This window comes from Lissotriton helveticus, chromosome 4_2 (genome assembly GCF_964261635.1).
Source record: "Lissotriton helveticus chromosome 4_2, aLisHel1.1, whole genome shotgun sequence".
Lineage (NCBI taxonomy): Eukaryota > Metazoa > Chordata > Amphibia > Caudata > Salamandridae > Lissotriton > Lissotriton helveticus.
In genome coordinates, this window is record NC_136064.1 from 112657277 (window position 1) to 112676067 (window position 18791).

An 18791-nucleotide genomic window follows, 5' to 3' on the forward strand; every position below is an offset into this window, starting at 1 on the left:
CTAACAGTTCAGGGTCTTTGGGACACCGAACACAAGTCTCCACATCAACTACCTTGAGCTTCTAGCTGTTCACCTACCTCAAAGCATTTCTACATCACCTAATAGGGTAAGTTGTCTTAGTTTGGACAGACAATATGACAGCTATGTACTATTTACAAACGGGGGAACACACTCTCTACAGTTACCAAACCTCTCAATCATTTGGTGTTAGGCAGTACATCACAAAATCCAATTGCTAGCAGAATACCTTCCAGGGACGGACAGCAAATTTGCCAGCCTCCTCTGCAGGATATGGCAACAATTCCATGAGGGAGAACTCCACCCCAAGTTCTCCTCACATGCTTTAACAACTGGCGTTTTCACAGATAGATCTCTTAGCGACAGCAGATAACTCTGAACCTTTCGGTCTCAGAACAACTTGAGCATTAAAAACAAGCGGCACCCTCTTGAAAGGAGATGGAGACATCACTAGAGTGAAAGGGAAGTCGACAAACAGGCTCTGCTAGACTATAAAGAGTTCACCCATAGTGAAAAATGTGCTACTTCACTGCAGCCATAGTAGCAGCAAAATAACTAATCCAAAGAACTCTTTGCCACAGTTAAGAAGCTGACCAAACCTCCAGAAGTGGTAAAAACAACTGTTGGCCAAGCTTTCTGAAATTCCCTGGCCACCTTTTTTTCCAGGACGGTCAAATCAGTCTATATAGTAATTTTGCTGCAGCCGTTTCAGAGCCCAGTCTGCTCACAAAGCACACCTGCTAACAATGACACGCTTAAGAAGCCCCCAAGCCCCCTGCGCTATCCTACTTTCCACCACTGACCCCGACCAATTGTCTAAGCTATTCTCATCTATCCAATCTGGTTCCCCCCCCTCGATCCTTGCCCCCCTAGGATTTTCCATCTCCTTCTGGAAGTATTTACAACTCGCCTTTCAACAATCTTCAACCAAATGTTCACTTCTGGAATCTTTCCCCCCAAGTGGAAACTAACATCAGTCCTTCCACTCCTGAAAAAACCTAAACTGTGCTGACCCAAACAACTATTGCTGTATTTAAAGGCTCCCACTGCCCGCTAAAATGGCTGAAAAGGTCATAAACGTGGTCATTTCAGGCTATGTTGAGGAGCATGCATACCTGGATGCCACCAGTATGGCTTTAGGAAGTAACCTAACATGGAACTGGCACTTATCTCTGCTTCAGAACAGATCAGGCACACAGTCGACGTGGGGGTCAATTCAGCACTGGTGCTGTTTGACCTCCCTGCAGCGTTCAATACCGTCAACCACAAAATCTGCTGGTGTGCCTTGATGGGATAGACATAAGAGGGAAAGCTCTGGCATTGCTGGATTGTTTTTGTCTGACCGAGAACAGTGTGTTGCTCTGAGTTCAAATCGCTCAACTTTACACTGCCTTGCGGGGTACCCCAGGGCCCTTTGCGGAGCTCTACCCTTTTAATTATTTGTTGCCCCTCTGGCTCGGTTGATTTTGATCTTTGGGCTTCTCATAAATCTCTTATGCGGACGATATCCAAATTATCTGTGACAAGCAGCCCCTCTGACACAGCCTCGCAGTTTCATGCTTATCTTCATGTTGGACAATGGATGGCCGCAAACTGCTTAAATTGACTCCAACGAAACCTAGGTCCTACTCTTGGTTGGTAACTTCTTTTTGGTCTCCTGCATATTGGCCGCCTGAATTGGGGTCTCTGCCCACCCTAACCAACAAAGTGAAAGACCTAGTGTGAGAAGTTGGCCTGCTATATAGTGCTCACTATTCTAGTGATCACTTTGTATCATACCAAACAACCCTTATTGATGATTGGTTGTAAGTCAACCTGATAGACCAGCTATCCTAGTAGCATGGACAAGAGCAGTCTTTAGGCTAAACTCTAGAGGGCGCGTTAAGCAAGCTGTTTTACCATCACATATACCCCTTGAACACCAAGTGAAAGGACACCACACAAGTTGTTATGAAAATAAAGTATATTTATTTATAACAAGACTACCCTGAACTCTTTATGAGTCAGGGAGCTAAGCACAACACAAAACTCTTACGAAAATACTACAAGTCATAAATTACAAATGCCCGAGGGGCACGAAAAACCATATACTCTAAAAGTGGAATGCGAAATACTAGCAGGTAAGTAACACGATCCAGAGGCTTTAGGACCGCTAGGACTACCTTACTGAACCCTTAGGTTAGGAGCAGGAGGCCTAGGGAACCCGGGTGCAGAGTGGGAACTCGGATGCCTATGGATGCTAGCAATTCTAAAGTTACTGTTTCCGGACGAATCCGACTAGGTAGACTTAAAACGAAAAAGGATCTGGACACTAGGATAGTGAACCTGTGCTGGAGCACCGAAATGCTCGAGTTACCTAGCCCAGGGGCTGCGGCTGCATAGGGTTCAGGTGACGTCGGGAATCCTCGTTGTAGTCTATGGAGCCTGAAAGAAGAAGTTGCTGGCAGGCGACCAGTGAAGAAGTTCGGTGTGATCCAAGGCTGGATCGGTGAAGAGGACGACCTGAAAGCAGAGGGGACTCAGTTCTTAATCACTAGCCAGTGATTGTGTGGGCACCAGGATGGCACCGGATGAAGTCGCCGCAATCAGGTGAGTGGGTGACGCTGGACTCTGCAGGCACACGGGCCAGGAAGCGTTGTCGGCGACCAGGCTGGATGGTGCGAGCTGTCCCACGATGGTGTCTGCTGTCGGCGATGCTGGATCCAGGATAGGAGCAACAAACCTTGGCAAAGGCAAGCCCACGCGGTGGAGTCAAAATGGCGTCTGGAGTGGACCAGGAGGGTCCAGGGCACTTCTTGTTGGACAAGAAGCAAGGGCCAGTCAAGGGGACCTAGACCAGCGGTGAAATCGTCGTGGTACGTCGTCAGGAGGGCCACTAGCCAACTGGCAAGTGACCGGACAACGTGGCAAGCAGCGAGGAAGCAGAAGGGCCCCACGCAGATCTCGTGGATGCTGGGGGGCTGGACTTCGGTGCTGGAGCTGCTTAGGGTTAGGGCTTCTCAAACCCCAATGCACTCACTCGAGGGTCCCTCGGTGGTCGTGCTGGTGAAGCGTCGTGCAGGTCTGGAAGATAGCCGGTCCCTCGGGTCTCGTCACACCCACGAATCTCAGCTGGGCTGATGATGTAGGTAGAGGTCAGAGATGGCAGGGAATCTGGGTCTCGTTGAGCTGGTCAGTCTTGATCCGGAGGATGGACGTGCAGCAAACCGCAAGCGCTTCGACGGTGCCTGCTGGTGCAGGGTGGCTACTCCTTAGCCACAAGGGAGAGTCTTCAGAGAAAGCCAAGAGTTCCTTTCGTGGAAAGTAGTTCAAGTTTCAAGATTATCCAATTTGGGAAGGGGGCCTGCTCCTACCTTTATTCTAAAAAAAGGGGCAGGAACGCGACTAGGTCCTGCCCATGGGTGGGACCAGGAGGGGGGTGGTTACACCCCTCTCCTTTGTCCGGTCTCTTCCCCAGCTCAGGGGCTGGTGTGCCTCTGGAACTGGTTTGAGCCGGCCTATGCACAGTGAGCACCGGGGTGCCACTTGCAGTCACCTTCCTTTCAGCCCTGCCTACCTGGGATACACAAAATCCTGTCTGGGATGGTGCTGGCACCGCCCCTGACAGGAAACCCTTTGTCCAGGCATCCATTGCTGGAAGGACTCCCAGCAGCAGGAGGGCAGACTTGTGTCTCGGTGGCAGCATCCATTTTGTGGAGCTGAGGCTGTGTTCAACTTTAACTGGGGTTACAGCTACCAACATGTCTTCTCCCTCTAGAGGGGTGGAATGCTACCCCCGTCCCCAGAACTGGCGAGGGGGTAGTATTCCAAAGCGTATGACACCTTACACGACATGTTTAGATATTGTCAGACCAAAGTTACCATAACCGCGAGGATTATAAGGCACTTAAAAGTATATGGTCTGACGCTATCATGGAAACGGCTAAGGGATAGATCCCGAAAGCCGCAGACATGCTCAGCTCATGCCAGAGCACTATCTCACACGATTCCAAGCACTCTGCCTCCAGGATTGTTAAGGCCTGCCATAGGAGTGACTGATAGGAGATCTGTGTGCCCATTTTAGGTTTAGACATAGGTATACTATATCTAGAGCAGGGGTGATTACACCACCTTGCCCCCAGCTGTCAAGCAGCCAGTTGTGTCTGTTTAGTTAGTCAGCCCAGGGGTGGCATAATACATGCTGCAGCCCCTGGGAGACCTCTGGGTGCACTTCTGCCCTGGGTACAGGGACTTGGAGAGGGCCCAGTGCCAATTCAGTACCTGGGTACAATTTGGAATAGGGAGAACAGCTAGGCTGTGGGTCTGATTAGCAGGCCCACAGCCAGGGAAAGTCGTAAACCAGTGAAGCAAAAAGCAAAAATCTGGGTGATCATAGGATTGCAGACCCTACTCTCCTACACCTAGGAGTCACCTTCAACTCCAAGCTTACTTTCGAAGGCCATGTGAATGTCACCTGTGCATCCTTCTACACATTAAAACTGCTCCGAAAAATCCTTCCATTTACACCCGCCAATCTTTGCAAAATTGCCATCTCGGCCCTGGTCTTGTCCAGAGCGGATTACTGTAATGGTCTTTTCATTAACCTAATGACTAAATGTCTCCCAAAAACATTTTGCTGGCTATTCCCAAGCATAAATCCGCTGCTGCTGCACTTGAACTACTACATTGGAGTATTATGTGTACCTACAAACACGTGGCTACTGCCGCTTTCATAGTGCCTAATTTGCAGAATGTAAAGGTCCGGTTCTTTAATGAGGCAGCAGCTTTACACTGTGAGTTTTGTTTACCCTGCTTAAACACAAAAACTCATGAACAGTACTATTCGGGAGGTTAAACTTGCATATGTGCAAATTTTTAAAACCTGTTTAATTGTGTAAAGGTAATGTATAACCTCTAATTGTAGACGGCGCACTTAATCTCTTTACACACTCAGAATATATATGAAGGAAACTGGAGTTATGCTATTTATTGTATTTCTGTCTAGCTATAAATATGTGGGTGTTGACATGATTAAATACAGTGCCAGAGTGCTTCGGATAAATTACTTGGTGAATACCCAAGTCTTTCCACCGTATGCGCTGAATAGAATTCGGCATGGAATTCTATAACCTGTGGCCTTCATGCAGAAGGTTGATCCTTTCTTGTATAGCGGTCTAGAGAAGGGCGTCAACACATTGTGTAAAATAATGGGATGATTTAAGTCAGAAAGAGGGGCCTTATCAAGAGCTTCCAGATTTGTAACAGATGAACCAGGGTCTCTAGGAGTTGGCTAAAAAAAAAAACGCACTAGAAATCAAGCCCCAAGAAGGGCCTGTTCACATTAATAAAGTTTCCCACCAACCAATATGGCCGTGCCAAAAGAAATTAAAGTAAACAGAACAGGTTCTAGGATATTTTCTGTCGATCAGAAAGATCCAAAGTGCATATGTAAAAGATACATTTTAAGTTTGAATAACGAAATAAGGGCAGCTAGGCACACAATCTACTGTACCTGGAACGACAAGCCGAGCTTGCCGAAATGCCAAAGTATGAACCTGCATTTCTTCACCAATTAAGGGTAGGATCGCCACACACACACCACCAGACGTCAGTGCACGCTTCCACCAAGCACACACACCACCAGCCGTCATTGCACGCTTCCACCAGGCACACACACCACCAGCCGGCAGTGCACGCTTCCACCAAGCACACACACCACCAGCCGTCATTGCACGCTTCCACCAGGCACACACACCACCAGCCGTCATTGCACGCTTCCACCAGGCACACACACCACCAGCCGGCAGTGCACGCTTCCACCAAGCACACACACCACCAGCCGTCATTGCACGCTTCCACCAGGCACACACACCACCAGACGTCCGTGCACGCTTCCACCAGGCACACACACCACCAGCCAGCAGTGCACGCTTCCACCAGGCACACACACCACCAGACGTCCGTGCACGCTTCCACCAAGCACACACACCACCAGCGGTCATTACACGCATCAATTGTTAATGCATCCACAATTAATTATTGTAGCAATCGCAGTATGGTGCACTTTACTTTTAAACATATTCATCTTAAGCGCAGCATGCCACCACTGCTACAAAAATAAATACACATTTTTTGGGCCTACAATTTATAGACTTTTGTTGCAATTGGTGTTGCAATATTTAGCAATGCCAATAGCTCAAACTTAATGCGAGACCTATGTCATTGCAAATGCTTGTTTGAATACGCATCGTCCAGGGGGTAACCATGCGCAGGGGGTAAGCAGTGCAGGGGGGCGGGGTGCAGATACAATAGAGCAGTGTGGAGAGGGCAGGGGAGAAAACGCACTGGCGAGAAAATGGGGGACACGAGTGAGCGCAAGCTGTAAGATGTGGGGAGAAGCACACAGGTCATAGAGCAACAGTGCCGAGGAAGAGAAGTACCCGAGGGAATTAGCTGAAACACATTTACTCACGTGGAGTACTTAAAGAAGAGAGTACTGCTTGTAAAGCTACCAGTGGAAGCATAGAAGCCAGCCACTCAAAAGACTGTAAAGAGGCTGTGCTCCATGGGAGGGGCAAACACAAGATTGACACACTAGGACATGAACTAGAAACAGGAAAATGAGTGATTTGAAAGCCAAACAAATATAAGCAATGGGCGGGCACCACGCTTCTTTATATTCTTGGCAGCCCAGAATAAGTCTTTTGCAACCAGACCTCTCCACTGTTGGAGATGCTTCATCTAAACATTAAGCAAAGAGAGCAAACAGTAAAAAAATGGAATTAAGGAATGTTTGAAGTGGTCTGTGAATCCTGTAAATGAAAGGGATGTGTGCTTCAAGGGAGAAATGCATCCTCACACAATACATTTTTGAAGCAGTTGCTTTTTTGAGTCCAAATGAAGACCAAAAAACCCATGCCTTTTATTTTAGGATGACCGCGTCTGTCCTGTTCCTAACAAACTGTAATTACTGTCCTGTTGTGTAATTGATCCTTCGACACCCCCGTGCCTGTGCCATATTTCTTTCTCACTACATGGGCTTATTTTTGGATTGTGTGCTCTGGTTTCTCACTTCTGACGGATTTGAAGGAAGACCTGCACACCTAGGCGTTGTTAAAGAAGCAACAAAAAAACTGGTCTGTTTACAAGGATCTTCTGTGCATTTAAATCACCGCTTACAACACAAACCTCCTCAAAACTCTTCTTCATTAGACTCTTCTTTGAGGGCGCAACTTCACTCTTCTAATGCAGTCTGTTCAGCAAATAGATGCAGCTCTGCTTCCATATCGGCGACCAACATTTACTTTGTGAGATTTTCTTTCTAGAACGGCTAGTTGAAAAATTTGCATTTATCTGAGTATTAGCAAACACTTCAAACATGTCACTGCTTTTTTAGGGTAACTCCTTTTTGTTTCTTGTGATTTTTGTTCTTTATATTTTTATTTTTCAAGCTACTGAATACTGTGAATGTGATGAATTGTGATATAAACTGCACTTCATGGACCTACCTTTAGGGCCTATATATTAACTTTTCTCAATACATCCTCCTTCTACAGGTCTGCTCACTTTAGCACGCTGGCTATCAAACAAAATCCGCTGCTGGCAGAGGCCTACTCCAACTTGGGCAATGTCTACAAGGAGCGTGGACAGCTGCAAGAGGCAATTGAGCATTACCGCCATGCTCTTCGTCTAAAACCAGACTTCATCGATGGATACATCAACCTGGCTGCTGCTTTGGTGGCAGCTGGTGATATGGAGGGGGCAGTGCAGGCCTATGTCTCTGCCCTCCAGTACAACCCTGTAAGTACCTTGCCCTAATGGCCAAAGGATCAGAGTATGTACTTTACCATACAGTGAATATTAGAAGCCTACATTTGTGTATTGGTGTTTGTGTAGAAATCTATTTGAGATTGCAGCTTGTTTTGGCAAATTATTGTCTTGTGAAGTGGTGGTGGCTTGCTACTGCGTCCACTGTCATGGGGGCTACTTGCTACTGCCGCAGATGGGGAGGGAGTTGGTGTAGGAAAGTGTCCCTTTTTACATGGTTGCCCCCACTTTTTGCCTGATGTTGAGGCTCTTTGACTGTGCCCTGGGTACCTGCCAACCAGGTACCCAAAACCTATGTTCTTTCCCTAAATCTGCACTGTGTACCCCCAAATTGGCACCTCTCTGGCCACATGTCTGCTCCTGGTAAAAGGTACCCTAGGTACTAAGGGCCCTGTGAGGAGCAGAGGCCTCTAAGGTCTGCAGCACTCATTGTGCCACCCTTAGAGATCTGCTACCTTAACACCCACACACTGCCATTGCTGCCTGAGTGTTTTGGTGCACAGAGAAGTGAAGAATCGACATGGCACACAACCCTCTGTGCCATGCCAACAACCCACTGCTTATGGCATAGGTCATTTACTGTCTAGCTGGGTGCACCATACCAGTGGTGAGGGTACAGGTGCATGAGCCCTGTACCCCTACAGTGTCTAAACCCATTCTTCGACAATGTAAGTGCAGTGCTGTCATTAGGAGTATATGGTGCTGGGAGTTTCAGTATGAACTCCACAGCACCATAATGGCTTTACTGAAATCTGGGAAGTTTGGTATCAAACTTCTCTGCACATTAAAACCCCCCAAAAAGTGCCAGTGTGGGATTTAATGAAAAATACACTCATAGGTGCATCCTGGAGATACCTCTGAAAAACGACCTAACTCTAGTGTCCTTGCAAACTCTGCTCACCACCTGCCACCCTCAGGCATGTTGTCAGACCCCTGGGTTGAGAGCCTCACACTCTGGGTCCTGAAACGCACATCCGGGCAGATGTGCCAAGCCTTCTCCAGGGTGGGCAGAGTCCACGAAGGGGAAGCTTCAAAGGCTTGCCGCCTTTGTGAGCCGACCCAGCCATTTGCTGCTTCCAGCAACTGGCCCCCACCTGTTCTGACCCCTCTTTGGGCTGGTGAATCAGCAGGAAAACCTAGATGGGAGGAGAGGTATGCCCACCTTTGCCAACTGCACCCCTTAGTTGGGGGAGTTGAGGTGCAGCACAACTCAGTCCCTGCCATCTTGAAAATAGGAAGACCCAGCCAACCAGAGGGAGGCTTATGCTCCCCCACCCCTCACTGAAGGGTGGCATAATAGAGGGTGTACCCACCCCAAGGAAGCGACCCTGTACTTACCTGAAATTCCCCTAAATCTAGTTTTTAGGGGGCAATCCCGAACATCACCGTCTCAGACAAGAAGAAACCAGATGGACCGAAGAGCTGTGCTGAAGGAAGAAGAGGGTGACACAAACTGACTTGCCCCCACCCCTATCAGCCTGTCCTGACCACCTCGAGCGGAATCCCGGTGTGTCTTGCAGCCAGCAACTCCCAAGAACCCAAAGGACCGGCCCTGCATTTCCCAACAAGTTTTTGTCTGCCGTGAGCACCGTATTAGCTCCCTAACAGACTCTGGCCTGGCCAAATCTGTGAGTCTGCACCTGTTGCCCACGGCCCGAGTTTGAGTGGACCAACACCTAGTGTAGGTCTCCCCGGTGATCTTGACCTGTGATCTGGTGATCCCTGACCTACCTCAAGTCTCCGGACGACGACGGCAGCCCCTTTCTGGAGGATCGCTGCGACCGGCAAGAAAATCCAGACGCCCAAAAATAACTGCACCAGACTCCCCACGGCCTTGGGTGGCCCAACTATGCCCCGGCATCACACAAAATCCCAACTTACCTCTCCAACCGGTGGTCGCACCCAGAAGATCTTTGTCCCTGAGCCTGCCGTGTTTGTTGAAACCATAGAATCCCCATTGAAAACAGGGCACCTGTTGCCAAAACACCCTGCACCCATCCCCCCTGTGCCGCAGTGGGTGCACTTTGTGGGATAACTTGAAACGCCCTCGCGCCCCCCCCCCCCGAGCTTAACCTTAGGAGCTTTGCTCCCTCAACCTTGTGGCCTGCTTGTGAGCAGCCACGGACTAGAGGCCCCCTATCCCCGCCCTAGTGCAGCTCAGGGTGTTTTGTGAGTTCATTCTTGACCTTGGGGGAACCCTTGTTCTAACCTCAGAACCTAAACTCTCAAGACAGATTGCTTACCCTCAAAATGATAACCCCCATGTTAGAGGCATGTGTGCTGTAGATGCACATGCTTTGTATAATCTTGCCTTGTAATGTTGGGTCTGGATGTTTGCAAGTTATTGTCTTTGAAGAAGTCTTTCCAGTCACGAGGTAAGGGGACTCCTTTCGGTTATAGTGCACATGGTAATCGACTCCATTGTTCGATTGTTTTTTTTCCGCCATCTGGTTTGGACATGTATTGCTAAACTCCGGTTCGGAATCGTTCCTCGGATTACCCTCGGAGCGCACTCCACTCTACCCTCAACTATATTGTTTTCGTATGCGTTTTATCTCTTCTCTGCATTTCCATTTGATCAAAGAAAAATCTATTTCCGATTGGAAAGTTTTGTGTGCGGTCTTCGGGTCTGGCTCTTTGTCGAGAAGTCAAACTTTTGTCAAACATTGATCTTTTCTATCCAAAAGAACTTTAAAGAATAAAGAAGAGTTATTTTCATATACTTTTGCCTCTCTGGACGACTTTTGAAATTGTGCACCCCATCAGTATTTAAAGTATTTTGTGATCTGGAGCACAGTGACGTCACCCAGCAGCTGACGCAGGGGTTGTTTGAACGATTATTTGGACATATTATTGGAACTGGGACGGAGGTGCGGCATATAAATGCCCGCTGCTGTTCTTTTCTAAATTTGATTCTGACCTTTACCCTGCCAAGCCATCTCCATCTGATGACAATTTCTCTTACCAAGAGCTCATTGCCAGGGCTGCACAATACCATGGGGTGGAGCTCCACAAAGAATCCTTACAGGAGGATTTTCTATTTGAGACTTTAGGATCCACACACACATCGAGCTTAAAGGTAGGATGAGGCACGCAGATGACATTTTTAAAGACGCTGTGCGTGCACGAATCCTCACTCAGAGTGGACAAGAAATATAAATCTTCCCCAACAGATCAGTATTTATTGAAGGCCAGTTATCACTTAATTCTTTGGTAGTATCTAATTCCCTCGAGCGAGCTAGTTCTCAAATTTCGGGCTTTGCTCCTACCCAGATAAAGAATCAAAACACCTCGATGCGTCTGGCAGACGTATAGCTGCACAAGTGGCCAATCGCTATTGCTAACATGCAGGGCCTTCTAGCCAGATACTATAGGTCGCACTGGGATGAAATGGAGCATTCACTACAATATCTCTCGGATGAGTATAAAGCCAAAGCTCAAGACTTACCCACCTTTGGGCGCCATGTTCAGATACTTTTCTTGTTTTTGTCATGTTTGTTAATCCTTTAATGTTTTCAAGTTCTTCCTTAAGTAAATGAATTTTCACCTTGTCTCTTAAGGTGTTTGTTTGTATATTCTTGTTTTTCCACCTTCCAGTAAAAATACTTTCTCAGAATGAGATGTTGCAATTGAAAACGTTCAAATAGCAGTTTACTTTTAAATGCAATGGATACAGTTGCTGCAATATGCAACACAAGTTAAACACAATTATAACATTGAGCTCAATGTGAAGTTTTAAGTAAATGCAATATAACCCCTTTACGAATGTTTTTCTTACTCTGGGCTTGATCCTGGATTCAGCCCTGGTGCATAACCTGTAAACAGTTGTAATTGTTTTTAATACACATGCGACTTTTAAGGAATATTTGTATGTTTAAAAAATCGACACTTGGAAGAATTTCTGGTAAAAACCAGGCAATGTTATCCTCTGGGAGAAAATCAGGTTATCTGAAAATCACAGTTGTAATTACTTTTTAGGGTAAGTGCAGGGCATAAAGATCCAGCACTGGGATCTCTCCTGGTAACAGGTGAGTAATTTCGTTTTCGTTGATCGGATTATTTATAAGGAATATTTGAAAGTTTCAAAACTCGACACTATTCAAGTGGGGTGCCACTTGCAGTCACCTTCCTCTAAAGCCCTGCCTACCTAGAATACACAAAATCCTGTCTGGGACGGTGCTGGCACCGCCCCTGGCAGGAAACCCTTTGTCCTTGCCTCCCGCGCTGGGAGGACTCCCAGCAGCAGGAGGGCAGACTTGTGTCTCGGTGGCAGCATCCGCTATGTCAGACTTTAACCGGGGTTACAGGTTACCAACATGTCGTGTCCCTCTAGAAGGGTGGAATGCACACCCCGTGGCCAGAATTGGCGAGGGGTTAGTATTCCAATTCGTATGACACCTTACTCGACATGTTTTGATAATGTTATACCAAAGTTAGCATTTGACCGCGAGGTAGATAATGCACTTAAGAGTATATGGTATAGCGTTATCATGGAACAGCTATTAGGACTTGGTTCCGCAAGCTGCAAACGGGCTCAGCTCATGCCAGAGCACCATTTCACATTATTCCAAGCACTCTGCCTTCAGGATTGAAAAGGCCTGCTATAGGAGTGACTGATAGGAATATATGTGTCCATTTTAGGGTTAGATATAGGAATACTATATCTAAAGCAAAGGGTGTGTACACCACCTTGCCCCAGCTGTCAAACAGCCAGTTGTGTCAGTTTTGGATGGCCAGCCAGGGGTGGCATAATACATGCTTCAGCCCCTGGTAGGCCCTGGGTACACCTATGCCCTGGATACATAAGTTATACTGTACAGGGACTGATAAGGTGACTCAGTATCCAATCAGATATGTACCTAGGGTACATGGAATCCATTTTAACAGAGAGAGCAGTGGGCCTGGGGTCCTGAATGGCAGGGCCCCAGGTCAACTAAGTCAGAAAACCAGCAAAACACCAGGCAAAAAGTTGGGGGCAACCATAGTCAGGGATCTACCTTCCTACAAGAGGCAAAAAAGATTCTCTTAGAAGGCGAACGCTCAGCCTCAGATGATTGATTGTGCGATGGATATCTCATCGACGGGGTTCCGCCAACTAGCTGGAGCTGCGGTACTGAGACGACAAGGCTGGCTTAAACTACTTTCCGACAGGAAGTGCAAACTAAGGGGCTCGACATGCCTTACGACGGACAACTTCTGTTTTGAGCACACATTGATGAGGCGCTTCAAGGTATTAAAAAAGATGCCGATACAGCGAAGGTACTGGGAACCCTCCAGTTTAAAAATCCTCACTTTTGGGGCTCAAGAGGGCGAGGCCAATCTTCAAGAGGTGATTTTCAAGGTTACTGGTCCTCGTACAGCTCAAATCAGCAATACAACCCCAATATCAGCAAAGACAACAACAGTCGGCTTACACGAAGTCTTCCTTTCGTGGTAGAGGAGGAAAGGACACAACCAGAAGACAATGACTTCTCTCTGCCACAGGTCTTCACTTCTTCTCCCCCATGCAAAATTGGAGGGAGAATTTCATCTTTCCTACAAAATTGGAGAAAGATTACTACGGATCGATGGGTCCTCCAACTAGTTAGCTTCGGACACTCTCTGGAGTTCATAGAAACTCCGCCTCAAACTCCTCCTCGCCCAATGCTCCCCAAGAATTTACATCTGCTGCAATTGGAACTCTCACTAATGCTCCAGATTGGCGCTATAGAGAGAGTCCCTCGCGGTCAGAGAGGCAAGGGGTTCTACTCCCGATTCTTCTTAATTCGGAAGAAAGAGAAAAAATGGAGACCTATATTGGACCTAAGAGACCTAAACAAGTCTCTCAAAAAACAGTCATTCCATATGGGGTCCCTTCAGGAGGTGCTACAACTCCTCAATGCGAACGACTTCATGGTGTCTCTAGACCTTCAAGACGCTTATTTTCACGTGCCTATCCACAGGAATCACAAGCAATACCTCAGGTTCGCTGTGGCTGGCAAACACTACCAGTTTCGGGTGTTACTTTTTTTCCTCGTTTTCTTTGTTCTCTTGCCTCTTTGTCTCCCTAAAATGTCGACAAAGAAGACTGGATTTAAACCCTGCAGAGTGCGGGAAAATGATGTCCATTACGGACCCACACCAGGACTGTATTTGGTGTTTAAGCTCCGACCATGACGTGGATGGATGTTCGTCGTGCCGAAAAATGAACCCAAAGGCCCTGCGAGAGAGGGAGACCAAACTTCTTGTAGCGAAGCTGAAAGCCGATAAAGTAAGGAAGACTTCAAGATCCCGCTCGAGGAAGTCGAGGTCAAAATCAAGATCAAGATCTCGGGAGGCATCGGCTTCGAAGTCCTCGTCGGATCATGCTTCGAGGTCGCATAAGAAGCACAAGAAAAGGAGACATGAGTCTCGACGTCATTCGGGTGAGAAGTCGGTCTCGAAGTCGAGATCGCCCAAGAAGATTAGATCGAAGGTGACCCCACCGCAAGAGGCTTCTGATCGGGAAGGGGAGGCCTTGCCTTCGGAGTCACAAGTTCAATCTCCGACTCCGGTTTCCAATCCGACTCCGACGCAGTCTCCGGCTCAAGAAGAGGTAGAGGAAGTTCCTACTGAGGAAGAAGAATCGGCGCCTGTTGAAGAGCCGGATTCAAATCTGCATCGATCAGCCTGAGGGTGATCATCCACCTTTTCCTGTACCAGGTCAGGATCCATCAGCGTTCCTGAACGTTATGTATGGCGTATTCTCGAGATCATGGTACCCCTCTGGTGCACCTTCGGGTCCCATGGGTCCAATGGCATTTAATTTGGGTGTTCCACGCTCTTATGCCCCAGCACCTTTCATGCCGTATATGCCAGCTCCGACGCCGCTGTGGCAGTACCGGGCTCCGCCGAGGTCGATGCCGGCTCGACCGAAGTCGCCGACTCCGGTACCGGCGTCGCCCGCTCCAAGCAGGTCTTTGGAGCATCCATCTAAGCCTTCGGATTCTGTACCGACGTCGGCTCCGTCTGAGTCGGTGGTGGATCCGACAGCGATCCGTGTAAAGGAGAGGTCCAGGAGGGAAGCACAACGCCTCTTGGAGGAACGGAGGTATTACAAGTCTCACCCAGACTTGGAAGAAGGTGAACTGGATGAGGATTGTTTCGAAGAGCTGGCTGATGCTAGTGGTCTTGATTTTTCCCCAGAGTGGGAGTTACCATCAGGTCCGGATACGCCTTCAAAGGATGTCCAACCATATCACGTGGTAATGGGGAAGGCAGCAGGACTTTTAGGTTTGACATTACCAACTGTTGAGTTTAAGTCAAATCTGCTTACAGAAGTACTCCATTCACCAAGCTCAGCTGTGGAACCGTTACTCCCATATAATGAGGTGTTAACTGAACCTGTTATGGAGGTGTGGAAAAAGCCTCTTTCTGCTCCTGCTGTCTCAAAAAGTGTGGCGAGGAGATATAGGGTGGCTCCCGAAGACCCTGCCTTTTTATCATCTCACCCTTCTCCTGAAAGCCTGGTGATTCAGGCTGCGTGCTCTAAAAAGTTGGTTGGTGCTTTTCCCCAAGTGCCTGGTGACAAGGAGGCCAAGAAGCAGGATCAAGTGGCCAAGAAAACTTTCTCCTCCGCAAGTATGGCGTTAAAATCAACGAATGCCACTTGTCTCATGGGGAGGTATGTGCATGTACTTAGGGACTCAATGCGTTGGTGGTTGATTCCAAAAGTTCCAGAAGACTGCAGGGGTGACTTTGAGGAGGTGTTATCTGATACTCAAGCGGCAGCTCGTCAAGTTATCCAGAGCGGTCTAGATACTGCAGATTCTGTGGCACGGATCATGGGCACTGCGGTTGCCACAAGATCAGCTTGGCTGAAATCCTCGGACTTTTCTGCGGATGTGCAGTCTGCACTGTTAGATCTACCATTTGATGGAGTTGGACTCTTTGGCAAGAAGGCAGATACAGCCTTAGAGAGGTTTAAAGACAGCAGAGCAACTGCTAGATCTCTTGGTCTTCAAGTAAGAGGTTCAACGACCAGAAAGTTCGGAGGTTTTGGACGCTCTTTTTTTCGTACCTATAGACGAGGTCAGCAGCAACAACAGCAGCAGCAGCAAAATACCTTGTATAGGTCATACAGGGGAAAGCAAAGGGCACGTCCTCGAGGGCGTCAAGCCTCTTCCTCCTCCACCTCCTCCACCTCCTCCAACCCCCCAGCCACAGAAAAGCAGCCCTAGATCTGCCATTCAGGATCATGCGGGTCTGGTGGGGGGTCGGCTTACCCACTTACGGGATTGGGAATCGGTTACATCAGATCTTTGGGTTCTCAATCTCGTAGAAAATGGGTATGCCCTTCCCTTTCGGGAATTCCCTCCCAATTACCCTCCTTGCCTGGGGTATTGCTCAGAGGAACATCTGTTGCTCCTACAGGAGGAAGTTCAGACTCTGTTAAGAAAGGGTGCGATAGAGGTGGTCCCAGAGCTGGAAAGGGGTCAGGGATGCTACTCCCGGTATTTCCTGATTCCCAAGAAGGATGGCAGACTTCGTCCAATCCTGGATCTCAGGATCTTGAATCTCTATCTGAATCAAGAAAAATTCAAGATGCTCACCCTTTCTCAGGTTCTTCAGGCGCTGCTGGAAGAAGACTGGATGGTGTCGTTCGACTTGCAGGATGCGTACTTTCACATCTCCATCCTGAAGTCGCACAGGAAGTATCTCCGTTTTACGGTGGGATCGCAGCACTATCAGTTTGCGGTCCTTCCGTTTGGGCTTACTACTGCGCCTCGCGTCTTCACCAAGGTGATGGCAATGGTGGCGGCGCATCTCAGAAGGTCAGGGATTCCTGTATTCCTTTATTTGGACGACTGGCTGATCAAAGCAGAGTCGTCAGAGAGAGTGCTCCATCTGCGAGAGACAACCCAGTTGTTGTACAGGTTGGGTTTATCGATACATGTACCCAAGTCTCACCTGGTGCCCTCCCAGCGCAACCTGTTCATAGGTGCTGTACTGGACACGACTGTATGTCGTGCATTCCCTCCTCCTCAAAGGATTTGCGACATACAGGAAATTATTCCTTTATACAATGGAGCGGTCGTTCCAGTCCTGAAGGTCCTTCGCCTGCTCGGTCTGATGGCTTCATGCATTCTGTTGGTCAACCATGCACGCTGGCACATGAGGGCGCTCCAGTGGTTCCTCCGCAGGCAGTGGTATCAGCACAATGGAGATCTCAGGGAGTCAGTGAGGATCTCCAGAGAAGCTGCGGCGGATCTGTCTTGGTGGGGGCGTGGAAGGCAATCTGTAATGTAAAGCCGTTCCATCTGCCTCCATCAGTGACCACAGTAATAACGGATGCATCCACTCTAGGGTGGGGTGCTCATCTGGGGATCTGGAGGTCAAGGGTCTTTGGTCTCCAGAGGAAAGGTTGCTTCACATCAACCTTCTAGAATTGCGGGCGATACGTTTGGCGCTCAAGGCCTTCCTCCCTTACCTTCGCGGTCGTTCGGTCCAGGTCCTGACGGACAACACGACCGCGATGTGGTACATCAACAAACAGGGAGGAGTGGGGTCACAGTGTCTCTGCAGAGAGTCTCTGCGTCTCTGGTCCTGGGTTCAGGACCATCAGATTTGTCTGATGGCAAATCATCTGGCCGGAGTTCTGAACGTTCGTGCAGACAGTCTCAGTCGGCAGTTCTCCGCCGACCACGAGTGGAGGCTTCACCCGTTGGTGGTTCGTCACGTCTTTCAGACGTGGGGGACTCCTTGGGTGGACCTGTTCGCCACTCGCGAGAATGCTCACTGCCTGTCATTCTGCAGTCTCCAGTTTCCGATGCAAGGAGCCTTGGGGTTCGCGTTTCAGTTGAGTTGGGGAAATCAACTCCTTTACGCGTTTCCTCCCATACCTTTGATTCCTTTGGTTCTGAGGAAGATTCGCCAAGACCGGGCCCAAGTCATATTGGCCAAGAAGGGTGTGGTGTACAGATCTTCTCCACCTCTACTCTCACCCGCCGCTCCGTCTCCCTCTCAGGGCAGACCTCCTCTCTCAGATAGAGGGACAGGTTCTACACCCCCACCTCCAGACATTACACCTTCATGCCTGGAGATTGAACGGGGCAACCTGAATTCCTTTTCTCTCCCGCCTGACGTGGTGGATGTCATCTTGTCGGCCAGGCGTGACTCCACTAAGTCAATCTATTCTTATAGATGGTCAAAATTTGTCACTTGGTTTGGGGGGAAATCTATTGACCCCTTGAGAGCCCATTTGTCTGATGTTCTACAGTTTGCCCTTTCTCTGGCGCAGCAAGGGCTTGCTGTTGCCACAGTTGAGGGCTATCTTTCTGCGCTGTCGGCTTTTCTCTGTTTGCCTGATCAGCCATCTCTTTTCAAAACTCCTGTAGTTTTAAGGTTTTTAAAGGGTCTCACAAATAAGTTCCCTCCTGTTCTTTTTATTGTGCCTCAGTGGGACTTAAATCTTGTCTTGACCTTTTTGATGGGTGCTCCTTTTGAGCCTCTTCACAAATGTCCTTTGAGGCTTTTGACTCTTAAGACAGTCTTCCTCGTTGCAATAACCTCTGCAAGGAGGGTAAGTGAGCTTCAAGCTCTTAGTTCCAAGCCCCCTTTCTTGACCATTCATGCTGATCGAATGGTTCTTAGGACCAGGGCTGCTTTTCTTCCATGGGTGGTTACTCCTTTCCACCTTGGTCAATCCATTACCCTCCCTACCTTTTATCCTCCCCACACCCTTCCTAGGAGGAGGAGAGGTTGCACCGTCAGGACCCCAAAAGGGCGGTGTCCTTTTACTTGGACAGATCTAAAGACTATCGTTTGGATGACCAGCTCTTCATTGGGTTTGCTGGCTGCAAAAGAGGAAGAGCGGTCCTTAAAAGAACTTTGTCAAGATGGATCGTCCTCTGTATAAAGATCTGCTACTCTTTGGCCGGTAAGGAACCACCAGAGGGTATAAGGGCTCATTTTACAAGAGTCTTCAACCTCCGCATTGGCTAGAGGTG

The 18791-nt window shown here is 48.4% G+C and overlaps 1 protein-coding gene across 4 annotated transcripts in view; it reads left to right on the forward strand.

Annotated features, from left to right (window-relative positions):
* OGT (O-linked N-acetylglucosamine (GlcNAc) transferase) overlaps positions 1-18791 on the forward strand; it is a 399845-nt gene that overhangs the window by 73183 nt on the left and 307871 nt on the right. For all 4 annotated transcript variants that reach the window (XM_078640248.1, XM_078640247.1, XM_078640246.1 and 1 more), the window contains exon 3: positions 7554-7797. In XM_078640248.1, coding sequence (XP_078496374.1) covers positions 7554-7797 — 244 coding nt within the window. The remainder of the gene's footprint in view (positions 1-7553; positions 7798-18791) is intronic.